We start from the raw sequence: 23,869 nt of genomic DNA, 5'->3' as shown, positions 1-23,869 counted from the left end.
ATAATCTTAGCGCAACATCTTTTTCTCGATGGAGTTTGAATAGTGTCTAAGTGTTTGAATTAATTAGAACATTTTGAATTGATGATATCTCACTCTGAGTTTCTGAGTGACTAAGGGTCTGTTTGTTTATGTTTCTTTTTTTTTTTTTTTTTTTAAACACTTTTTCTGTTTTTTTGTTTAAGGAACAAAAAGGAACAGAAACGCGTTTGGGTGCGTTTACTGTTTCCTTTTGTTCTTTTTGTTCCAGAAACAAAAGAAACATAAATAAGAAACACAAATTTTGTGTTTCTTATTTAAAACAAAACTTAGAAACACTTTTTTTTTTTTTTTATTTCTTCTTCTTTTTCTTCTTATTTTCTTCTTCTTATTTTCTTTCGCCGGTCGCCGGCCTCGGCCATGGCCGGCGACCCGGCCGACGAGGGCCGACGGCCTCCCGGCCACGGCGAGGCTCGCCGGCCCCCGGCGGGCCCGGCTCGCCCGGCGGCGGCGAGGCTCGGCCTCGCCGGGCCACCGCCCGGGCGTCGCCGACACGCCTAGATCCGGCGAGGCCGAGCCTCGCCGGCCGGCTGGCGAGGTCGGCCTCGCCGGATCGGCGAGCTCGAGCTCGCCCGATCACGGCGAGCCGACCTCGCGCCGGGGCGGCGAGCTCGATCTTGCCCCGGGTCGGCGAGGCCGACTCGCCCCCGGATCCGGCGGGTGGCCCGCGAGCCAAGCCTCGCCGACGGCCGGGCGAGCTCGATCTCGCCCCCGATCCGGCGAGTCGACCTCGCCCGGCGGCCGGCGAGGCTCGGCCTCGCCGGGGGCCCGGCGAGCCTCGCCGTGCTGGGCGAGGCCACCGGCCCTCGTCGGCCGATCGCCGGCCATGGCCGAGGCCGGCGATCGGCCAAAAGAAGAAAAAAGGAAAAAGGAAAAAGAAAAAAGAAAAAAAAGGAAAAAAAAGAAAAAAAATAGAAAAAATTAAAGAAATAAAAAAATTATACAAATTTACCAAACGTGTTTCTGTTTATTTTTTATTTCCGGAACAAGTTTACCAAACGCGTTTTTTTTCAAAAATTGTTCCCCTAGGAGCAAAACATTTTTCTATTTCGTTTCCCTGGAACAATTTTTAAACAGACACACAAGCAAACGCACCTAAGGGTCTGTTTGTTTATGTTTCTTTTTTTGTTTTTAAACACTTTTCTGTTTTTTTTTTTTGGGGAACAAAAAGGAACAAACGCGTTTGGGTGCGTTTGTTTCTTTTTTGTTCTTTTTGTTCCGGAACAAAAAGAAACAAAATAAGAAACACAAATTTTGTGTTTCTTATTTAAAACAAAACTTAGAAACACTTTTTTTATTTCTTCTTCTTTTTCTTCTTATTTTCTTTCGCCGGTCGCCGGCCTCGGCCATGGTCGGCGACCGACGCGAGGGCCGGCGGCCTCGCCTTGGCTGGGCGAGCTCGAGCTCGCCCGGATCCGACGAGGCCGAGCTTGCCCGGCGAGGCTCGGCCTCGCCGGCCACCGCCGGCGACGCCGACACGCCCGGATCCGGCGGGCCGAGCCTCGCCGGCTGCTTGGGTGAGCTCGGCCTCGCGCCGGGCTGGGCGAGCTCAATCTCGCCTAGATCCGGCGAGGCGACTCGCCTAGATCCGGTGAGGCGGTGGCCGGCGAGCTCGGCCTCGCCCGGCGGCGGGCGAGCTCGATCTCGCCTAGATCGGCGAGGCCGAGCTCGCCCGGCGGCCGGCGAGGCTCGGCCTTGCCGTGCACAGGCGAGGCCGCCGGCCCTCGTCGGCCGGTCACTTGGCCATGGTCGAGGCCGGCGACCGGCCAAAAGAAGAAAAAAAGAAAAAGGAAAAAGAAAAAAAGAAAAAAAGGAAAAATAAGAAAAATAGAAAAAATAAAAGAAATAAAAAAAATTATACAAATTTACCAAACGTGTTTCTATTTATTTTTTTATTTCCGGAACAAGTTTACCAAACGCGTTTTTGTTCAAAAATTGTTCCCCGGAACATAAACATTTTTTCTATTTCTGTTCCATGGAACAATTTTTAAACAGAAACACAAACAAACGCACCCTAAGAATACACGGGATCCAACGCCAACCGGAAAGGATCCTCGTCCCTTTTGATAATATGGTGGATATTGTACCATCAATCAAGTGGAGAGCACGTAGAACTCACAATTTTATTTCATGATTATATTGACATTCATTCAACGTTTTCTTTGTGGTCTGAGCTAGATCTAAATTGAAGTAACTTTTATGCGATGATAATATAGGAAGCATGGATTCCACACACAAATCTTTTTCTCTGAATAATAGAGCCACTAACTTTAAAGTAGGATTCGACAAATTTGGGTTGCCCAACGTTTTGATTCTCACCACCACTACCACCAAAATTTATTCCCGAAAGGTGACTCCAGAAACAAAGGCATGAAAAGAAATGTCGGTTGATTAAATAAAGTGTGCTGTTTAAGTTACTAAAACCGAAGAAATTCTCAGTGGCAATGAAGGCTCCATGGCCATGGAGGCCAAGGGGAGCTCTACCTTAGATATGGAGCTTCTCTGTAGCGAGTATTAGTTGAGGAGCTATTTAGAAAACGAAGCAGAAGTCCCTTACCTTCACTGGGAGATTATCTTGGAGTTCCAAATCCAAGCCCATAAACATATCCGGTTATACTTACTTTATTAAAAAACTTCAGGTAATGAGTTATGAGCTAATTAGAATATATTTTCTAATTCACATCACATCAATTTGCTAATATGGAGGATTTCTAATGTAATAAATACTTAATTGTTGAGATGTAATTCATACTTCCCATTGATAAGAAAACATGGGAGTTCTGCTCTCTAATGAATGGGCAAGGGTCCGGGGGCCACCTCGATGGGGAATTAGGGGTAGCTCCCTCGGCCACTAGAGGGCTCTTATAATTGGAGACCATATTTGATTGATTATCTTGAATTTGGACCCATGAATAGCTATTGCTACTTATACATAATCTCTTTTTTGGTAATTAAGGATTGTAATAGAGGGGTAAGATGTGTTAATTGTAGCGAAATGATCTGCTGGATGTATCCCTAGTTTAAAAATGAACTATGATAAACATTGTACCTCGATTTCTCTTTCACGTTTTTACTCTTTATTTTGTTGTGTTTGAGTGCCAAATTCTAACGTGCATCTCAATAATTTCCCTCTTACTTGCGAGCTCTACTTCTTCTTAATTAAGGTATCATTTTCCATCTCAATTTGAATCCCTAATGTTCACCTTCATCCCCGATCTCTTTCTCTAGTTTGAAAATGAAGATTGCCATTGAGACCGTGTTACTACACCACATGCCCACCAAGTTTCTTTCACTGGACCAAACTATCAAGATTGCTTGGAAGCCACGTTGGTCCTGAGATTACTTACTTGAGATATTTACCAAACACGAAAAGACTAGAGTCCTACCAAATTACCATTGATCTAGTATCATTTATTTGGTAGCGTGTGGTAGAAACTTGATATCTTTCACATGGAGAGATCACCAAAGGGAAGTCTAAGTTCAAGCTCGTGAACATATCCAGTTAGACTCACATTCGCTCAAAAGCTTAACCAATGAATTATGAACTAACTATGATATATTAACTGTTTCACAAAACACCTTCTCTGATGTGAGAACTTTTTAAAACAAATCACACATCCATCTTAGTAGGAACTCGTTGCCATCGTTGAGAGAAGGGGGGGGGGGGTGTGGATTGTGAGTTAATTATCAATGATAGTAGTGGGGGTTGAGGGTTTAAGGAGGGAGAGAGTGTAACGACCTCTCACATGTGCCAATTTTGAAAAGGTACATTTTGAATAACCATATAATGTAGTGACCATTTTGAGGTGAACATGACTTATGAACCAGTGAAGGCCTTTCACAAATAAGGCAACACTTGAGTTGTCTCACAGCTGATGTACTGAGGAGAGTAAGGAAGGCGAACTCTGTAGGATAAAAGTCAAAACCCGAAAAATAGAAGAGGGAATGAAAAGGAAAGATGATCCTTGTCAAATCTCATTGAGGCAATAACCTCATCACTTAAGTCCGTCACCACTTAATTTTGAATGATAATACATTCAAGAAAGCTGGTCAGTTTTTGCTAGAAGCGGTGAAGCTTAAGCGTGGCAACTCCGTTTCTTCATTTTGACCTGTCTTTTCAAGATCCATCTCCCCGAATTCATCCCTAACCTCGTTTTTTTGTTTGACTCTGGTTCTTGCCATACATTGCATACAAGATCAGTTGGGCAATCCCTAGTCCAGTCCCCAGTCCATTGGACACCTGCAACGCCATTACGAAGATCTTCTTATAACCATCGAGTTCAAATAAACCAAGTCATTACCTAACATAGTTCGAATACTCACTTTACACATTCACTCAATTACGATATAAGGTGAATGCTTACGATGAGAAAGGGGTCCTGACTAAGAAGGCCATATGCGAGCCAAAAGATGCCGCATAAGAAGGAGGACAACGATAACAAAAAAGGCATGAACTCCACGCTCTTCGTCTTAATCACCAACATCTGTATGAACCAACTGGAACAGATGAAACCAATTGTATAATTCAAATACACTTTGAACTTTTGATTCTAGCCCACATATCCTTTTGATGATGACATGTTCTAAGATGTAAGATGCATTCTAGATCTAAATTGAGTGCATAATCCTTTACTCCAAAAGCTTAAACTGTCAGAATATAGTGCGAAATATATTTTATATCTAACAATACAGTAGTTCTTACCATGACTGATAGAGGTGAAGCATACGTAAGGATAGAGAAAATGTCGAGCATGATGCCACAGAAGAGTTTCCGGGTCTTGCCATGCAGGGCGAAGAGGGAGACAAAGGCAAATGTTAAGACAAGAATCAGAGCAAGACCAGAGAGTCCCATGATCTTTTGACTCTCCTTCTTTGGTGCGTATGTGATGAAGATCCAAACATACGTGAGCTCAATCACAACTCCTATGCCACTAATGATTAATACCAGAAGGTTGTCCGGAGATACGAATGGTAGTCCATACCTGTGAAATCATTTAGCCATTTCCAAGTATAGAGAGATTCCCACGAGTTTAGATAATTAGATAGAAAATCAAGCCGGTTAGTGCCTTAGTAACATTGTGCTAATTTTTACGAATCTTATAGAACTCACCAAGTGGAGAGGCTGCAACTAAGAAGAGTTACTATGTAAGGGATGCCTGAGAACTGCTCCGTTGACCGCCTCCTCACGATCCTCTTGAACGTGGTCCTAGAATAATTATGCAACTTCACAAGTTTTAGTGAAGAAGACGGGATGGTAACTTAGCAAACAGATACACTGTGACTTACATAGGCGCCAAGAAAAGGAACAGACCGACTGCATTTCCTATATTGGAAACAGGGAAAGCGTGCGACATTAAAGCTGAGAACAAGTGAAGTGACGAAAGAGGACGGAATCGAAAGACAGAAAATAATGCAGAAATTGGAATGTGAAACGCGGTAGCGAGAATGCCGCACGAGAAACGGAGAATGTCCATGGCTTTCCCCAGGTCAAAAGCAAGTGACAAGAAAGTAAACAAGGCGAAGTGACAACAGCAAATCTGCTCTGAAGTTGAGGGCCTTTCTAATTTGGCAATGTCAATAGCTCTGGTTCGTTCATATATAGAGAAACCCAACTCTAATATGACGAGAGCAGACAAAGATTAGTGGAACTTTCTCTTCTTTTCCAAAATGGATTCTTATAAACTTGAATTGGAGCTTAGTATTTTTAATGGAAGAGGTGAAGCAGGAGTTCCTGTCCGAAGCGGATGTTTCAGTAATTGAAAAGTTAGCCATAATAGTTTAAAGTTAGATTAGAAGGTGACATCGATCATACATTCTTAGTGGAACGTTGCATCTATATTTGTTTTGGTAATATTTATAATCCACTAATGGGGAGTGGGGTTACTGTTGAAGCAAATAATCGTAGTGCAACATCTTTTTCTTGATGGAGTTTGAATGGTCTTTAAGTGGTGGTTGAATTAATTTAAACATTTTGAATCGATGACACCTCACCCCCAGTTTCTAAGAGCGACTAAGAATTCACAGTATCCATCGTGGAATGGAAAGGATCCTTGTCTCTTTTGATGATACAGTGGAGAGCGCATCGAGTTCACAACTTTATTTCATGATTAAATTGACATTCATTCGATGTTTTTCTTATTGTTGGAATTCAAGTCGGCGGAAGATAACTTACCTGATTCCGATGCGTAAACAATAATTAACCCCGGAACGAACGTTGAATTACGGATGAATCACGAACGAAATTACTCCACGTTGGTCTGGATGCGATCACGAGGAAGGCATCCGATTTCCACAGCGTAAATGCTGGTTGTTTTTTGTAAAAGTGAAAATAGAATGCCTTCTTCTTTGATGAAAAAAAGGGAGAGAAGTTTTGGAGCGAATGATCTGCCAACCAACCCAACGGTTGTGTTCGGGAGGCTTTTATACATCTCCCTTCGTACCCCTCCATCAGTATCTTTCCATCGTAACGAATCAAGACAAAACGGTGCGTTCCAATTACCAGCTAAAGTATAACACTTATGATATGAGTTGGATATAAATCAAAGAGACATTTATGCGATGATAAGATAGGGAGCATGGATTTTACAAACAAATCTTTTTCTCTGAATAATGGAGCCACTGACTTTAACGTAGGATTCGACAAATTTGGGTTGACCAACGTGTTAATTCTCACCTCCACCACCAATCCAAAATTTATTCGTCAAAGGTGACTCCAGAAACAAAGGCATGAAAAGAAATGTCGGTTGACTAAATAACGTGTGCTATTTAAGCGACTACAACCGAAGAAATCTCCGCGGCAATGGAGGCTCCACGGCCGTGGAGGCCAAGGGGAAGCTCTACCTTAGCTATGGGGCTTCTTTGCAGCGAGTATTAGTTGAGGAGCTGTTTGAAGCACGAAGCAGAATCCCTTACCTTCACTGGGGAGATTATCTAGGGGAGTCCAAATTCAAGCCCATGAATATATCCTATTAGACTTACTTCATATAAAAACTTAAACGAATGAGTTATGAGTCAATCAGAATATATTTACTCATTTACATCACACTAATTTGTCGATATGGAAGTTCTCTAATGCAGCATAGTTGAGACATAGTTCATACTTCTCATTGATAAGAAAACATGGGAGTCTCGTTCTTCGGTGAGCAAACGGGGGCTAGGGGCCGCCCCAATGGGGAATCAGGGTAGTGCCTCGGCTGCTAGAGGGCTCTAATAGTTTGGGCCATTTTTTTAATGATAGTTTGAAATTGAGCCGGTGAATAACTATTGCTGCCTATATATAATCTCTTTTTATTGTAATTGATGATCATAACAGAGAGGTGAGATATGCTAATTACAACGTAATTCTCCGTTAGATGTAGCCTATCACGCCTCAAATCTTAAGCACGCGAATATCCCTCAACGGTTGATTAATTTGTGACGTCTCAAGACATATTGTCGACCCATTCTTTTTATTTTTCAATTAAACGCATGCATAATCAATTTATATAAACACTTAGTCAACTAGCAAAGAATAGGGATAGTAAAGCAGTACAATAGTGACTTTTCCAAAATGCTACTTTGTTTTATATGTTTGTTAACCCTAGGAAGTTGCATATTTACAAACCACCACAAAAACCAACAGGGTCTAAGGTTACTTAAAATTCTCTAACGCGAGGCCTACTTCTTATCTCCACAGACCCTGAACCGAACATAACGGTTCCCATACTTTGGGCCCAAAAAATAATAAACAACAACGAGATGAGATATAAATCTCAGCAAGTTAATAGCTTAAGTCTCGATTAGGATGCAAATTCATATCGGAGGTAGCCTAAACATTCAACAGCACATACACCCTTGAATATTATTACATCACATATGCCAACACCAATGCAATAATCATGATCAATAATCATAACATATAACTCTCATGCACCAAGCATCTACATGGGTCCCGATAATAAATAAAAAAAATCCTTTTTGGCTTGTCTAATATTGTGCCTCATAGTTTTACCCGATAATCAGGTGTAATGCATCACAATCGTTCACATTGTTCCGATTGTTACGACCCCTTGGGCCACGGACAACACACGAGTTGACAGTTTTGGCATGACCGGGTATCGTCCCATCCTATCAGGCACGGCATCGTCTAGAACCTCGTCTAGACAACATTCCATAAAGAAACATCAGTTTGGCTTCAACCGTGACTCGACATCCGGACTCCTACCGGGCATCCGATAAACATCAAGCATCGTCCCCAAACTCCCGTTGGGTAACAGGTTCAATTAAGTGACTATACAAGCATGCTAACACTCAAGTCAATTTTTATCTGCCGTCAATTAGTCTGATATAAAAGAGTTCATGCTTAAATAACAAACCTCGAAATTACATTTAAAATTCCGATAAGGATGGTGGTGGTGGCTTGCGGCGGTGAGCACGTAGCGCCAAGGATGGTGGCTCGTGGTGGTCATGCAAGGAATAGCGATAGCGTGGTGGATGGTGAAGCAAGTGGTGGTGATGAACGACAATGTGAGGGGTGGCCAAATGGAAGAAAATAAGGAAGAAAAGAAGAAGGAGGAGGAGGAGGAGGAGGAGGAGGAGGAATGAAGAATGAGAAGAAGAAGGAGATGGTTCGGCTGGGGGAGGTAACGAGAGAGAGAGAGAGAGAGAGAGAGAGAGAGAGAGAGAGAGAGAGAGAGAGAGAGAGAGAGAGAGAGAGAGAGAGATTTCTTGAGATTTTTCAAAATTTTCATTATTGGCAATCCAACCCCTAAAATCATCTCCTCATTTCCTTTATTTCCTTTGTCCTTTAGTTCATAAATGTAAGGGCATTTTGGAAATTTCACACATTTTTGTTCAAATTTTCCAATTTTACCCTTGGGTCCATTTGCTTGAATTGGGCTTGGTGGGCTTGGCTTGGTTCACTTGGGCCTCCTTGTCTAGTCCACATGGGCGTGGGGCCCAATGGCCTTCACCTAGCCCGGCTTCTCTTACTAATGTCTAATTCTTGATTCATTAATCCCTTTCCGATAATTTTATGCTTGCCAATAAATTAGCAGGCAATGAAGCAATGTCCAACGGATTAGTTTTGAAATCTCGAAAGTTCGATACTTGAAATCGAATTAAATTTTATGGTTGAAATCGATCAAATGCGATTTTAGTACAACTTAAACTATTGAGCGGCTTTTAGAGGTTTTCGCTTGGTTGACTCGTGGCCGATAATTTTTTATCCACTTTTGTGCATCTTTGAATCATAAATGACCCTTGATTGTCATATAATCACGAGGGTTCAATTACATACCATGAATATAAGATTAGTAGATCGGTTTATCGTTGTTCGATGCAAGTATCGTAATTGTGTGGAATCACCCATGAGTTGACTACGTACTTCCGTCAAATTGAATTATATCCGTTTGTTAATTGACTTATAATAGCGTAGTATTAATCCCTGTCGATCTTTATGGTCGAGCTGTCAATCCTAATTGAATTTTCTAGTCTTTCACGGTTTACCCATTTACGACCTCACTCAATAGATTAGTTAACTTGCGAGTGATCAATTCATAGTAAAATAACCTTAAGTGCATGGATGAAATAATCATTTCATATATTTCGAAATATGAGTCAAATTTCAGGATATCACATAGCTCTAGTTTGATGGTGAACTATAATAAATTTTGATCACGATTTCTCTTTCACGCTGATATTCTCTTATTTGTTGTTTTTGAATGCCAAATTCTAACGTGTATCTCAACAATTTCCCTCTTACATGCGAGCTCACTACTTCCTCTTAATTAAGGTATCATTTCCATCTCAATTTGAATCCTTAATGTTTCATCCCCAATTTCTTTCTCCAGTCTGAAAAAGAAGAGTGCCATTGAGACCGTGTTACTACACCACATGCTCACCAAGTTTCTTTCGCTGGACCGAACCATTAGGATTGCTCGGAAGCCACATTGGTCCCCACATTACTGCCACATTGGTCCCCACATTACTTACTTGAGATATTTACCAAACATGAAAAAGATTAGAGTCCTACCAAATTTCTATCGATTTCTAGTATCATTTATTTGGTAGCATGCAATAGAAGTTTAATACCCTTCACATGGGGAGATCACCAAAGGGAAGCTTAAGTCCAAGCCTATGAACATATTCATTAGACCCACATTTACTCAAAAGCTTACATAATAAGTTATGAATCAATTATAATATATTAATTGTTTCACATAACACCTTCTTTGACGTGAGAGCTTTCGAAAACAACTCATGCATCCATTTCAATAGTAGCTCATCACCACTATTGAGAGAGAGAGAGAGAGAGAGAGAGAGAGAGAGAGAGAGAGAGAGAGAGAGGTGATGGTAGTGGCTTGCTGGTGGGGATTGTGAGTCAATTAGCAATGACAGGTTGTGGGGTATGAGGGTTTAAGGAGGGAGAGAGTGTAACGACCTGATCCCACATGCGCCAATGAGGTGATGGTAGTGGCTTGCTGGTGGGGATTGTGAGTCAATTAGCAATGACAGTTGTGGGGTTTGAGGGTTTAAGGAGGGAGAAAGTGAAACGACCTGATCCCACATGCGCCAATTTTGAAAAGGAGCATTTTTGAATAACCATGTAGCGGGGAGAATTACCAAAAAAAGTCCTAAACCTATTGCAATTGTGCCAATTCGGTCATAAACTTTTTTTTTGGCCAACTTAGTCCTAAACCTTTTACAATTGTGCCAATTCGGTCCATCTGCCAAAATTGGCCGGCCGGTCTTGCGTGGACGCCGGGCCGGCCGCGCGAACGATTTTTTAATAATTTTTTTTATTTTTTCGATTTTTAATTTTTTTTTTTTGAATTTTTTTCTTCTTTTTTTTTTTTCTTCCTATCTTCTTCTTCCTCGGCTGGCGGCGCGGCCGACGGCGAGGGCCGGCGAGGTCGGCCTCGCCGGCCACTGTGAGGCTCGCCCCCCGCACCGGCGCGGCGAGCCTCGCCCAGCCGACAGCGAGCCGCCATCGCTCGGCCAAGCGAGCTTGGCCTCGCCCGGCCATGGCGAGTCGAGCCTCGCGGATCTCGGCGATGGCGGCCTCGCCGAGATCTGGCGACAACGGCCTCGCCGTCGGCCCAGGCGAGCTCGCCTTCGCCGGTGGTCGGGGCGAGCCTCGCCCAGCGGCGGCAAAGGCCGCCGTCGCCCGGCCAAGCGAGGTCGAGCCTCGCCGGATCGCGACGGCGGCCTCGCCGGTGGCGCGAGGCCGCCGTCGGGGCGAGGCTCGCCCCCGCCGGCCAGCGGCGAGCCTCGCCCGGCGGCAGCGGCCGCCGTCGCCGGATCTGGCGAGGCTCGACCTCGCCATGGTGGCGAGACCGAGCCTCGCCTTAGCTGGGCGACGGCGGCCTCGCCGTCGCTGGGCGAGGCTCGCCTTCGCCGGTGGCCGGCGGGCGAGCCTCGCCGGTGGCCGGCGAGCTGACCTCGCCCGGCCCTCGCCTCTCGGCCGGCCAGCGCGCCCGGCTAGAGGAAGAAGAAGATAGGAAGAAAAAAAAAAAAGAAAAAAATTTAAAAAAATTTAAAAATCGAAAAAAAATTAAAAAATCGTTCGGCCGGGCCAGTCCACGACACGGCCCGGCCGGCGGATGGGACTGAATTGGCACAATTGTAAAGGTTTAGGACTAAATTGGCCAAAAAAAGTTTAGGACTGAATTGGCACAATTGCAATAGGTTTAGGATTTTTTTGGTAATTCTCCCCCATGTAGCGTATTGACCATTTTGAGGGGTCTCACCGCCGATATAGTACTGAAGGGGGATCTATCATAGTAGAGAGAGTAAGGAAGGCGAACTCAGTAGCATGAAAGTCAAAACCCGAAAAATAGAAGAGGAATGAAAAGGAAAGATGATCTTTGTCAAATCTCATTGAGGCGATAACCTCATCACTTAAGTCCGTCACCACTTAATTTTGAATGATAATACATTCAAGAAAGCTGGTCAGTTTTTGCTAGAAGCGGTGAAGCTTGAGCGTGGCAACTCCGTTTCTTCATTTTAGTCTGTCTTTTCAAGATCCATCTCGCCGAATTCATCCCTAATCTCGTTCTTTGGATGACGATGGTTCTTGCGTTACATTGCATACAAGATCAGTTGGGCAATCCCTAGTCCAGTCCCCAATTCATTAGGCACCTGCAACACCATTACGTAGATTTTCCTAAACTATCAAGTTCAAATAAACCAAGTTATTAGCTTATATAGTTTGAATATTCACTCTACGCAGACACCAAATTATGATATAAGATGATTGCTTATGATGAAAAAGGGATCGCGGCTAAGAAGGCCATATAAGAGCCAAAAGATGCCGCATAAGAAGGTGGACAACAATACCAAAAAAGGCATGAACTTGACGCTCTCCGTCTTGATCACCATCATCTGTATGAACCAGATGGAACAGATGAAACCAAGTTTGTAATTCTAATACAAATTGAACTTTTGTTACTAGCCCACATATCCTTTTGATGACGAAATATTTTAAGATGTGAGATGCATTCTAGAACTAAGTTGATTGCATAATTGTTTACTCCAAAAGCTTAAACTGATAGAATATAGCGTGAAATGTATTTTAAATCTAACAATAAAGTAGTTCTTACCATGACTGATAGAGGTGAAGCACACATAATGGTGGAGAAAATGTCAAGTGTGATGCTGCAGAGGAGTTTCCGGTTCTTGCTGTGCAGGGCGAAGAGGGAGGCAAAGGCAAATGTTAAGAAAAAAAAATCAGAGCAAGACCAGAGAATCCCATGATCTTTGCCCTCTCCTTCTTTGGTGCGTATGCGATGAAGATCAAAACATACGTGAGCTCAATCACAACTCCCATGGCGCTAATGATCAACAGCAGAAGGTTGTCCGATGACACGAACGGTAGTCCATACCTGCGAAATCATTTAGCCATGTATAAGTAAAGAGAGATACCCACGAGTGTGGTTTATTAGATAGAAAATCAAGCCGATTAGTGCCTTAGTAATATTGTGCTAATTGTTACTGATCTTGTAGAACTCACCAAGTGCAGAGGCTGCAACTAAGAAGAGTTACCACGTAAGGGACGCCTGAGAACTGCTCGGTTGACTGGTTCCTTATGATCCTCTTGAACTTGGTCCTAGAATAGTAATGCAACTTCACAAATTTTAGCGAAGAAGGCTGGATAATAACTTAGCAAACAGATACAATGCGACTTATATAGGTGCCAAGAAAAGGAGCAGACCGACTACATTTCCTATATTGGAAACTGGGAAAGTGCCTGACATCGAAGCCGAGAACAAGTGAAGCAACGAAAGAGGACGGGCTCGAAAGACGAGGAAATGCAGAAATTGGAACGTAAAACGCAGTACCGAGAATGCCGCAGAAACGGGAATGTCCATGGCTTTTCCCAGGTGAAAAGCAAGTGAGAAGGAAGTAAATAAGGTGAAGTGGCAACAGCAAATCTGCTCTGAAGTTGAAGGCCTTACTAATTTGGCAATGTCAATAACTGAGGTTCGTTCATATACAGGGAAACCAAACTCTAATGTGACGAGAACAGACAAAGATTAGTGGAACTTTCTCTTCTTTTCCAAAACTTATTCTGCTAACTTGAATTGGAGCTTAGAATATTTAATGGAAGAGGTGAAGCAAGAATTCCTGTCAGAAGCAAACATCTCAGTTATTGAAAAGTTAGCCATAATTGCCATAAGTTAGATTAGAAGGTGACATCGATCACACATTCTCAGTGGAACGTTCCGCATATATATAGTTTTTGGTCATATTTTTAATCTACCAATGGGGAGTGGGGTTACTATTGAAGCAAATAATCTTAGCGCAACGTCTTTTTTTTTTTTTTATCGAGTTTGAATGGTCTTTAAGGGTTTATTTGATAACCGGCCAATTCTTGATTATTTTAACCACTAGGATTTGCCCAAGTGGCCGCTCTTTCAACATGGAAGGGGGAGGTGGAGGGTTCGAATCCCCACCTTCTCGGGGCGTTGGGGTGGAGAAGATTAAGTTTCAGGGTTGGGTTTTGACTCTCACGCCCTGCAAAGAGATAATGCAAAAGTTTGAGAGTGAGTATTAGAGTAGGAATAGAGTAAAACCGACAAAAAAAAAAAATTTCTTGATTATTTTTGTTCTTTTGTTCATCGGAACAAAAAAAGAACTAATCTATTTTGTAACGTTAGCTAATTTTTCTATTTCGGATAACAAATTTGGAGTAAAATCAAGAAATTGGGAAAAAGTTGTATTTTTGTTCTCGAGAACAATTTTAAAATCAACATTTTTTCCTCTTTTCTTTTCTTCCTTTTCCTTCTCTAACTAGTCGCCAAACTCGATGATGGTCGGTGATCGACCGAGACAAAATTCGGTGACCTCACTAGAGCCTCATTGGCCCATGGCGAGGCTGACTTGGTGTGGCTAGGGAAGGTTGGCCTTGCTTTGGCTAGGTAGGGCTCAATCTCGCTCAAATATGGTGAGGTTGAGCCTCACTCGCCGGTTAAGGAAGGGTTAGCCTCACCTTGGCTAGGCAAGGCTTGACTTTGTTGGGGGTCGGTGAGGTCATTAACTCTCGTTTGGTCGGTTTTCAACTATCGTCAAGCTTTGGCGATCGACTAGAGGAGGAAGAAGAAGAGAAGGAAAAAAAAAAAAAGAAAAGAAAATGAAAAATCTCATAAATCATTAAAAATTAAAAGAAATTCTATGTCATAAAAAATTGAGGGCCATATTAAATGAATTCATATTCTGTTTTTTTTCAAATTATTTATTGAGTTGAAATTGTTTCCGAAACAGAATGATTATCAAATGCATTTTAAATATTTGAATTATTTTGAACTTTTTGAATTAGTGACACCTCACCCTAGTTTCTAAGAGTGACTAAGAATTCACAGGATCCATCGTCGAATAGGAAGATTCTTTGTCCCTTTTGATTGGATATCGTCCCATCAATGGAGTGGAAAGAGTGACAGACTCACAATTTTATTTCGCGATTAAATTAATTCGACATTTTCCTTATAGTACGAGTCGGATCTAAATGAAAGAAACGTTTATGCGATGATAATATAGGGTGCATGGATTCCACATCAAATCTTTTTCTTTGAATAATAGAGCACTAACGAACCAAAAAAAAAAAAAAAAAACCGACTATTAAAAAAAAAAATAGAGCCAATATCTTTAACGTAGGATTCGACAAATTTGGGTTGCCCAACGTGTTGATTCTCACCAACTCCTCCATCCAAATTTTATTCCTCAAAGGTGACTCCAGAAACGGAGACATCAAAAGAAATGTCGGTTGACTAACGTGAGCTGTTTAAGTGACTTCAACAGAAGACAGCTTAGCAGAAAAAATTATCAACAAAGTTATGAATTTGTTACACTTATACCAATTTAATCATAAATCTTTTAATTTGATCAATTAAGTGCTAATTTTTCATTATAATTTATTAATTCGATCTATCCAACCAATTTTTACTCGAAATTAATGACATAAATGCCCGACATCCTATATTACATTATTGTTGCTGACATGAAATTTTTAAATTTTTTTATTAATTATTAATTATTATTATCTTTTATTGTTTAGGGTTAGCAAGAAGCCACTTTGGCCAAGGTTCGTAGACCCCATGGACCATTGAGTGAGGATCATAGCCCTCGTTGGCCACTAGGTGAGGGCTTGTGGCCCTCGCTCATTGTTGCCCTCATACATGGTGGGTGAGGGCTTATGACCCTTGCTTAGATGCTAAGCCCTTGCTAACCACTAGGTGAGGAGTACAAGTCCTTGCGTGCTACATCCTCACCAACCACTAGGCAATGGCTCACAACCCTCACTCGCAGTCGAATGAGGGCTACGACCCTTGTCGCAGATGGTGAGGACTTGTAGCCCTTGCCCAATGGTCTGCGAAGGCTCGCTACCCTCGTCAGATTTGGGTGAGGGCCTAGCATTTAACAAAAAACAATTGAAAAAAAAAACTTTTAAGAATTTTCACGTTAGCAATGTTTGTGCAATTATAGGATGACAAATGTCCACATCATCAATTTCTAGCCAACGCTGGTAAGATGGACTAAATTGACAAATTACTAAACGGTTTAAGATTAAATTAGCCAAATTGACAAGCTTAAGTCTTAATTAAGACAAGCATAATAGATTTTGATTTTACTTGTCGAATATGCGAGGGAACATATGAGGATTGACTTGCATTTTTGCTTTTCTTTTTCATCAGTAAATTTGATTTTTACTTATCGAATTGTCTCGTGATTTGTCTTCTTGAAACCAAAACAATTAGCCGTACGATGGCTCCATGAACGGCGTCACTTGCAATTTTTTTTTGTTTAGTAGTACATGGAATTACTTGACCTTCAATAAATTTAATTTGGCCCATCTTTCAAAAGTAAGTCAAAGTTTTAGTCCGATTTAGTAATTTCAAACGAGTAAACTTCAGTGTCTCTAACCTGTCTGCTATTCTTTCTAAAAATTTGGCAGGCTTTAATTATCAACAAACATAAGGCTTGTCAAACACCATTTTTGCCATGGCTAATGTAGTATTTTCATTTTGGCCAGATTCATCCCTAACTCTTTTTTTTTTATACTAAAATCACGTTTTGTATAAAGTCTTCATGTGCCACACACACGCTCTCTCTCTCTAGGTAATTTCTCATACATAAACACTTTCATTGCCTATTGAAATAAATTGGCAACGTCTTAATCTTCAAGCATTTCTCTTAAGTCAAATTTTAGGCCAAATTTGAGAATTCTTTTTTTTTTTTTCTAAGAATGTGGTGAGACATTTATTTTTAGCCTTCTTAAATCAAGCAATACACTGATTGACTAACTCATTATTATATTATTAAAGTGTGACCAAATCAACAATTGATACCTCATATATGGTTTTATAAAATTAAGAATGAAATTGTCTTTCCATGTTCGCCCAATTACACACTGAATTAGATGGTAAATTACTGATCTAACTTAAAGCAATTTTTGAAAAAGATAAATGATACAACCTAAGTCTAAAATATTTATTTGTTCCTACTTCTCTACATTAAGCTATAAATGGATTGATATGTTCAATGGTTGATTGTTTATGTTGGCCAATGAAGACGACAAAATAGGAATTTTAAAATTTCTAGAAAAAGGCTGATTATTAATCCATTTAAAATAAGGTTTTCCTTATTCAAACCCTATTCTTGTCGAACTTTTTGGCAAATTATGTTGGGTCTAATTGAGGATTTGGTTGGCCATCTTGCCCCCTTGGCGGTGATACTAGTCTTACCAAATTATCTATGTTAATATTAATTGGCAAATTAGGCCTAACTGGAATATTTGTATTAACTGACGATAAAACAACCGCAAACCTCAAATTTCCCATATTTGGCATTTGACCAATCTAGTAACCATTGGTTTGTCAAATTCGTGCTCTCAATATGATTATTTTAACCAACATTGTTTCTATTGTTAAGAGTAGAGGATCTAGGATCATATCCTGATACCGTTGGATTGGCTTGGAGTGCTGATAGAGGTGAAGCATACATGATAGTGGAGGAAATGTCGAGCGTGATGCTACGCGAGTTTACAGGTCTTCCCATGAAGGATGAAGAGGGAGACAAAGGCAAATGTTATGAAAAGAATCAGAGCAAGACCAGGAGTCTCATGATCTTTGCGCTCTCCTTCTTCGATGCATATGTGATGAAGATCGGAACATGCACGAACTCAATCACTACTCCTATGCTGCTAATGATCGATATCAAAAGGCTGTCTGATGACAAGAATGGAAATTCATACCTGCGAAATTGTTTAGCCATGTATAAATAAAGAGAGATATTCACGAGTTTGGTTAATTAGATAGAAAATAAGCTGATTAGTGCCCCAGTAACATAGTGCTTATCGTTGCGAATCTTGCAGGACTTACCACGTGTAGAAGAGGCAATTAAGAAGAGTTATCACATAGGAGACACCAGAGACCTGCTCAGTCGACCAGCTTGTTATGATCCTCTTGAACATGATCCTAGAATAGTTATGCAGCTTCACAAGCTTTAGCTAAAGATGACAAGATAATGACTTAGCAAGTCGATACTCTGCGACTTACATAGGCGCCAAGATAAGGAGCAGACCGACTGCATTTCCTATATTGGAAACAGGGAAAGCGTACAGCATTAAGGCCGAGAACAAGCGGAGCCATGACAGAGGTCAGGCTCGAATGACAAGAGGAAATGCAGAAATCAGAATGTAAAACGCGGCACCAAGAGGACCGCACATGAAACAGAGAACGTCCATGGCCTTGTTATATTTACATACGGATAAGTGAACCAAAATAAAAATTCCAACATCGCGGAGGTAAGGATTTGGGAGTTCTCCGCACCGATTGAGGACCATGGATCCACAATTCGACATTACATTTAAACCTGCCACTTTCCCAACCCAGTCGTGTTGAGAGGGTCGCGGCACCTTTCAAGAAACAGAGAACGTCCATGGCTTTTCCCAGATCAGAGAGTAAGTGAGAAGAAAGAAAATGAGACGAAGTGACAACAGCAAATCTTACTTCTCGGTAAAGTCAGATAATGAACTGAATACAATAGATTCGCTCTGGTTCGTTCATAATGAACAATATCCCAAACAAAATTTTAAACTTATTGTATTAATACCAATTTAGTCTTAAATTTTTTAATCGAATCAATTTAGTTATAAATATTTTATATCTGTGCCAATTGAGTCTATCCGACCAATTTTGTAAGAAACTAATTTAGTCATAAACATTTTAATTTGATCAATTTAGTCATAAACTTTGTGCATTTGTGCCAATTTAGTTTATCCAGTTAATTTTGGTTGAAAATCACTGACACGGGTGATAGCCATCCTACGTGGCACGAACGGCGTTAGCATTGACATTTTAAAGACTTTTTTGGTACCTTTATCTTAGTTTATATATTGAAACTAAATTAGCACATTTGAAAGGTTTATGACTAAGTTGACAAGTTATTAGAAGACTTAAAATCAAATTAATATAATTGAAAGATTTAGAATTGAATTGTCCAGCATATAACGAGGTTAACACTCTTTGAAAAATTTTCTCCGCAGACGAGTGAGTGCAGATCCACCATGTATGAGAGGATCCTTTCATCTCGTCCTTTTGCAGGGGATAGGATTCCTTTTATACTTGCACTCCTCAAGCGTGATTATCGTGGGCAGAATGGGTGCCCAGCACAAAAAAAAAAATCCTAGAATAATAAAATGAAAAAGAAAAATGACTCTTAGACACCATTCCCCCCCCGGCGGCGCGCTCTCTCTCTCTCTCTCTCTCTCTCTCGCGTAAATACATGACATGATGCCTTGTTTCAATATTATAATTAAAGTATTTATTAGCATAGGACTTTGGGGAAGCCAAAGCCCAATGGACAATTATCTTAAGATAACATGGTTTTTAGAGTTTCGGGTTTAGGTTAGGCCGATAAACTTGAATTGGAGCTTAATGTAAGTGGGGAAGCAAGAACTCATGTCCGAAGTAAATGTATCAGTAATTGAAAAGTTAGCCATAATTGCTAAAAGTAGATTTGAAGGTGACATTGATCTCACTTGAAACGTTCCATATGATTGTTAATGTGGAGTGGGGTTAGTGTTGAAGCAAATAATGTTAGTGGCACACCTTTTTCCTGCCCTAGTTTAAATGGTCTTAAGTATTTGAATTAATTCAAACTTTTTGAAATGATGACATGTAATCCCAAGTTTCGAATGGTGATTAAGAGTTTGCAGGATCCTAATTTATTGGTCAAATCGAAGGGATCATGGCCCCTTTCGGTTACACAGTAGATATTGTCCCATCAATCGAGTGGAAAGCATCTCGAGTTCCTAATTTTATTTTATGATTAAATTGATGTTCACCAGAGTTTTTCCTATTCATATGCAATGGATCCAAATCGAAGAAACGTTTGCACGACGATGACATGGAGAGTATAGATTCCACACACGATATTTTTTTCTTTAAATAATGGAGCCACTCACTTTAACGTTAGATAATACTAATTTGGGTTGCACAATTTGATTCTCATCACCACCTCCACCAAAATTCTTTTCCCTAGTGGTGACTCCAGCCATAAACACAGACACGAAAAGCAATGTCGGTTGACTAAATAGTGTGTGTTGTTTGAGTGATTAAAATAGAAGATAACCTTAGCAAATCAGGTGCCTCCATTACGTTTGGCTGCATGTAATCTGGCAGTGAATGGCCAATGCATAGGATCTAGGAAATGAAAGACTATGATGCAGCGGGCTTAATCCAATGATTGAGGCTTAATCTAATGATTGAACATATAATTCCTAAGTACTATCGTTCTCAATGCTTAGACCACTAATCCCAGTTTCGACTGACGATTGACCTCATTTATGATATAATAAGACCTTCCTCGTCATGAGAAAGCATGTATTAGTAGTTATTCAACATCTCCACCACGTGAACTTTCATATTTAAGTTCTGAATATAAACTATCTAAATACTCACCACTCTATAAAACAGATTAATTTACTTATTAAATCAATGTAAAATCTTTGTTTAGTTGAATAGTTAAATTGTTTTACAGTTGATGAAATAAGGACAGACTCTTCATGCCGCTTGAATGAACTCGGTTGCATCATCCCTTCTGCACAAACACTTCTACCGTCGGCTTCAAGTGAGCCGGTCGAAATAATTGAAGGGAAAAATAAAAGAAATTAGGAAAAACCACGATTTCATTAAGTAGGAGTTAATATCAGCTATCACGTAAAAAGTGTCACATCACTTATACATAGGAACTATGTTTTATATCTTTCAAGAGATCTAAGTGAACTGCAATAAGTTGACAGTACATTCAAGAGAACGGGTAATCTTTTCTCGAAAGAAATCAAAGATGGCTCGAATCTGGCTTCTTCGCTTGATCAATCTTTCCAAGATCCATCTCGGTGAAGTCATCCTTAATGGTATTCTCGGTGTGACTCTTGCTCTTGCAGTAGATTGCATATAAGATCAGCTGGGCAATCCCAAGTCCAGTTCCGAATCCGTTAGGCACCTACGGCAACATTAACACCAATTTCTTCAACTTCAAGTAAACTAAGGAACGATGTTACACTTATCGACACGATTCTAACTTCAATTACGATGTAAAGAACTTGTGATGCCAGAGTAATATCCATAGATAATAAGCAACAATATAAGGGTTGTAGCGTACGATGATGAATGGGTCGCCACTAAGAAGGCCAAAGGTGAGCCACGACACACCAGATAGGAATGCAAACAGCGACAAGAAAAATGGCATGTACTCCACACTTTTTGTTTTGATCACCATCCTCTGCATGTATCCGTGGAAAACGTTGGAAACCCAATTGTGAATGATCACATGCTATCTTAATTCGAATATGAGGTCTTGCTCTCGGGTTCATCATGATGGAGTAGTGATCTTACCATGACTGAGAGAGGCGAAGCATACATGGTAGTGGAGAAAAGGGCCGCAGCAATGCCGCAGAACAATTTTCTGGTGTTTCCATGCAACGCAAGGAGGGAGACGGAGGCGATGACTAGGAACACAGTCATAATAAGAGAAAAGAGTCCAATGATTTTCGTCCTCTCCTTTTTCGGTGCATATATGAGGAAGATCACTATGTATGTGAATTCAATCACACCGCCAATGCCGCTAACGGTTGATACGAGAAGATTGTTTCGTGACACAAATGGGAGGCCATACCTGTTAAGCAAGTCGGTTATGCATAAGTAAACAAACATAGACTATTTGTGTAAGGTTGATTGGAAGAAGCAAGGGAACGGAGAATAATGAAGAAAACATTTGGATTCAGATTGACTAGAAAATCAACCAAGTGTTAAAAGTTCGAAATCACGACGAACAACATAACTTAACAAATTTTGGATAAAAGGGATGACAGAAGATTGGTATATGTGATATGATAGAAAACTGATTAGTGTTGATTGGTGCTAGTGGACTAGCTAGCTCACAACCGGTTATCATACTTTAGTTGCATTCGTGTCATTTGTTTAGCAGCACTTGTAGAATTTACATCATTAGAAGAGAATACCAAGTGAAGACCAAGCAATTAAGAAGGGCCATCACGTAGGGGATGCCCGAAAACTGCTCAGTTGACCGGCTTCTTATGATCCTCTTGAAGGTAATCCTGCAGGAATTATGTTTCCTTTAAGTTTCTGGCCATAGACAATGATAAGAAAGCAAGCGACACGCCATAAGACTTACACAGGTGCCAAAAAGAGGAACAGACCCGCCGCATTTCCTACATATGGAACGAGGCAAATTGCGTAGGGTTAAAGCTAAGAACATGTGAGGACGGAAGGATAATCGAAAAGAAAGAAGAAATGTACAACTGAGATTGAGACATAAAAAGGTACCAAGAACACCGATCAAGAAACGCAGGACTCTCATGTTTCCTTTATATGGCTTTGATCGGAACCAAGTGAAATAAGGTAAGTGGACAAGGACCGACAGCTTTCAAGTCTTAAAAAACTTGGTAAGGTTAATGAGCATGACAAGAACAAATTGGGCTACTCGTTTATATCGGGAAGAATAATGCTGGGTGAACCAAAGCCCCTTTTAAAAAAGGATCATGAAGGGATATCAAATAGTGGCTGGATTTTTAAATAAGCGGTTCATATTCATACACTCAACTGAATTTTTCTGCATCACTTGATGATCGGGCCTTCAAAAATTCTAGCAATATTTTTCGGAGAAACCAATTGCAATAAGAGCAGACAAACCCTAGTGGAGCATCCTCTTAACTTTTCCAATGGAAATTTTGGTAAGTTTCTATGTGGAGATGGTGAAGCAAGAATTCATAAAGCTTTAAGCAAGTGTGAGACCACTGTTCTAAAAGCTTAAACTGTTAGATGAATGTATGATTTAATTTTTAATTGTTCTAACACTCCCCTTCACACTAAATCCGGTATTTTTGCCCAGCACAAAGCGTGGACGTTATAACCACTGGCCGTGGTGGCTCCGCTGGGTAGGCTTCAGTCCTTTGAGGGAAGGTCAGGAGTTTGAAACCCTTGCGACGCAAGTTGCAAGGAGGCTGGCGGGCTATTAGGTGATTGACGCGTGGCGTCGGGGTGGTGATTTCCCCGCTAGCGTCACCTGGTGATTTACGTGGCGGCTGTTGGCCAAAGCGGTTCCTCCAGCACCAAAAAGAAAAAGAAAAAGCGTGGACGTTATAATTGGGGAGGTAAATAGGGTTTGGAAATATTTAAACTCAGGACTCCAGTTCTAATATCATATGAGATTTTGCAGGATTATTGCCAACTATTTTAAAAATTTAAAATATTAGGTGAATGTGTGGCTTAACATTTAATTGTTCTAATAGTCTGCTGTGGAAAAGTAGATACACTTTAGTGGGTTTACTACTTCAGAAAATGATTAGTTTCATACATTCATTTTTTTGCCAATCGGATTTGGATCCTTTAGGTATTAAACTAAGGCTCGATTGTTTCGCAAAAAAATTGATATTTCTAGAAAATGTTTTCCAGAAAGTCATTTTTTTATGAAAATGACAATATTTTATGATATTTAGTTGAAACTTAAAAATGAATTGAATTTTTTTTTTTTTTGCCGTTTGGTGTAGAAAATCTAATTTAGTTTTCTTAAGGAAAATTATCAAAATATATAGATTTTTTTTTTTTCCTTTTCTTCTTCTTCAGTTGATTATCAACCACGAAAATGGCTGTCGACGAGCCACAAGTGAGGGACGAGATCGCTCAAGGTCAATGACGGTCGAACTCACCAAATTTTGGTGAGCTGAGCCTCTCTTACCTTGAGTGAGGCTCCTCCTCTCCTCACCAAATCTGGCAAGGTCCCTTGGTACTTGTCAAATTCCCATCAATTTGTCCCTTGTACTTGAATATTGACA

The 23,869-nt window shown here is 40.7% G+C and overlaps 2 protein-coding genes and 1 pseudogene across 2 annotated transcripts; all 3 read right to left on the bottom strand.

The window, feature by feature from the left end:
- Positions 1–3,982: 3,982 nt before the first annotated feature.
- Positions 3,983–5,588, bottom strand: LOC104431025 (bidirectional sugar transporter SWEET1-like). The gene is made up of 5 exons (XM_039311816.1): positions 5,323–5,588; positions 5,147–5,242; positions 4,739–5,018; positions 4,401–4,520; positions 3,983–4,276 (listed from the first exon to the last, which is right to left on the bottom strand). The coding sequence occupies exons 1-5, from the start codon at positions 5,508–5,510 to the stop codon at positions 4,181–4,183; spliced, it is 780 nt and encodes a 259-aa protein (XP_039167750.1). The 5' UTR covers positions 5,511–5,588; the 3' UTR covers positions 3,983–4,180.
- Positions 5,589–12,255: 6,667 nt separating this feature from the next.
- LOC120294051 lies at positions 12,256–18,161 on the bottom strand (annotated as a pseudogene).
- Positions 18,162–20,853: 2,692 nt separating this feature from the next.
- Positions 20,854–22,395, bottom strand: LOC104429642 (bidirectional sugar transporter SWEET1). The gene is made up of 6 exons (XM_010042493.3): positions 22,362–22,395; positions 22,210–22,246; positions 22,037–22,132; positions 21,411–21,690; positions 21,178–21,297; positions 20,854–21,018 (listed from the first exon to the last, which is right to left on the bottom strand). Exons 1-6 carry the CDS (start codon positions 22,393–22,395, stop codon positions 20,854–20,856), a joined length of 732 nt encoding a protein of 243 aa, XP_010040795.2.
- Positions 22,396–23,869: the final 1,474 nt, after the last annotated feature.

The sequence above is a fragment of the Eucalyptus grandis genome, chromosome 5 (genome assembly GCF_016545825.1).
Source record: "Eucalyptus grandis isolate ANBG69807.140 chromosome 5, ASM1654582v1, whole genome shotgun sequence".
Taxonomy (NCBI): Eukaryota; Viridiplantae; Streptophyta; class Magnoliopsida; order Myrtales; family Myrtaceae; genus Eucalyptus; species Eucalyptus grandis.
This window is presented reverse-complemented; position numbering and strand designations above follow the sequence as displayed.

Coding starts and splice junctions, on each gene's coding strand:
- LOC104429642 (XM_010042493.3), bottom strand. CDS start 22,395: ATGAGAGTCCTGCGTTTCTTGATCGGTGTTCTTG. Junction 21,691..22,036: donor AATTGCTTGGTCTTCACTTG/GTATTCTCTTCT, acceptor CTTGCTTAACAG/GTATGGCCTCCCATTTGTGT. Junction 21,019..21,177: donor GTGGCGACCCATTCATCATC/GTACGCTACAAC, acceptor ATGTTGCCGTAG/GTGCCTAACGGATTCGGAAC.
- LOC104431025 (XM_039311816.1), bottom strand. CDS start 5,510: ATGGACATTCTCCGTTTCTCGTGCGGCATTCTCGCTACCGCGTTTCAC. Junction 5,243..5,322: donor TTCCTTTTCTTGGCGCCTAT/GTAAGTCACAGT, acceptor TAATTATTCTAG/GACCACGTTCAAGAGGATCG. Junction 4,277..4,400: donor GTCAGGACCCCTTTCTCATC/GTAAGCATTCAC, acceptor ATGGCGTTGCAG/GTGTCCAATGGACTGGGGAC.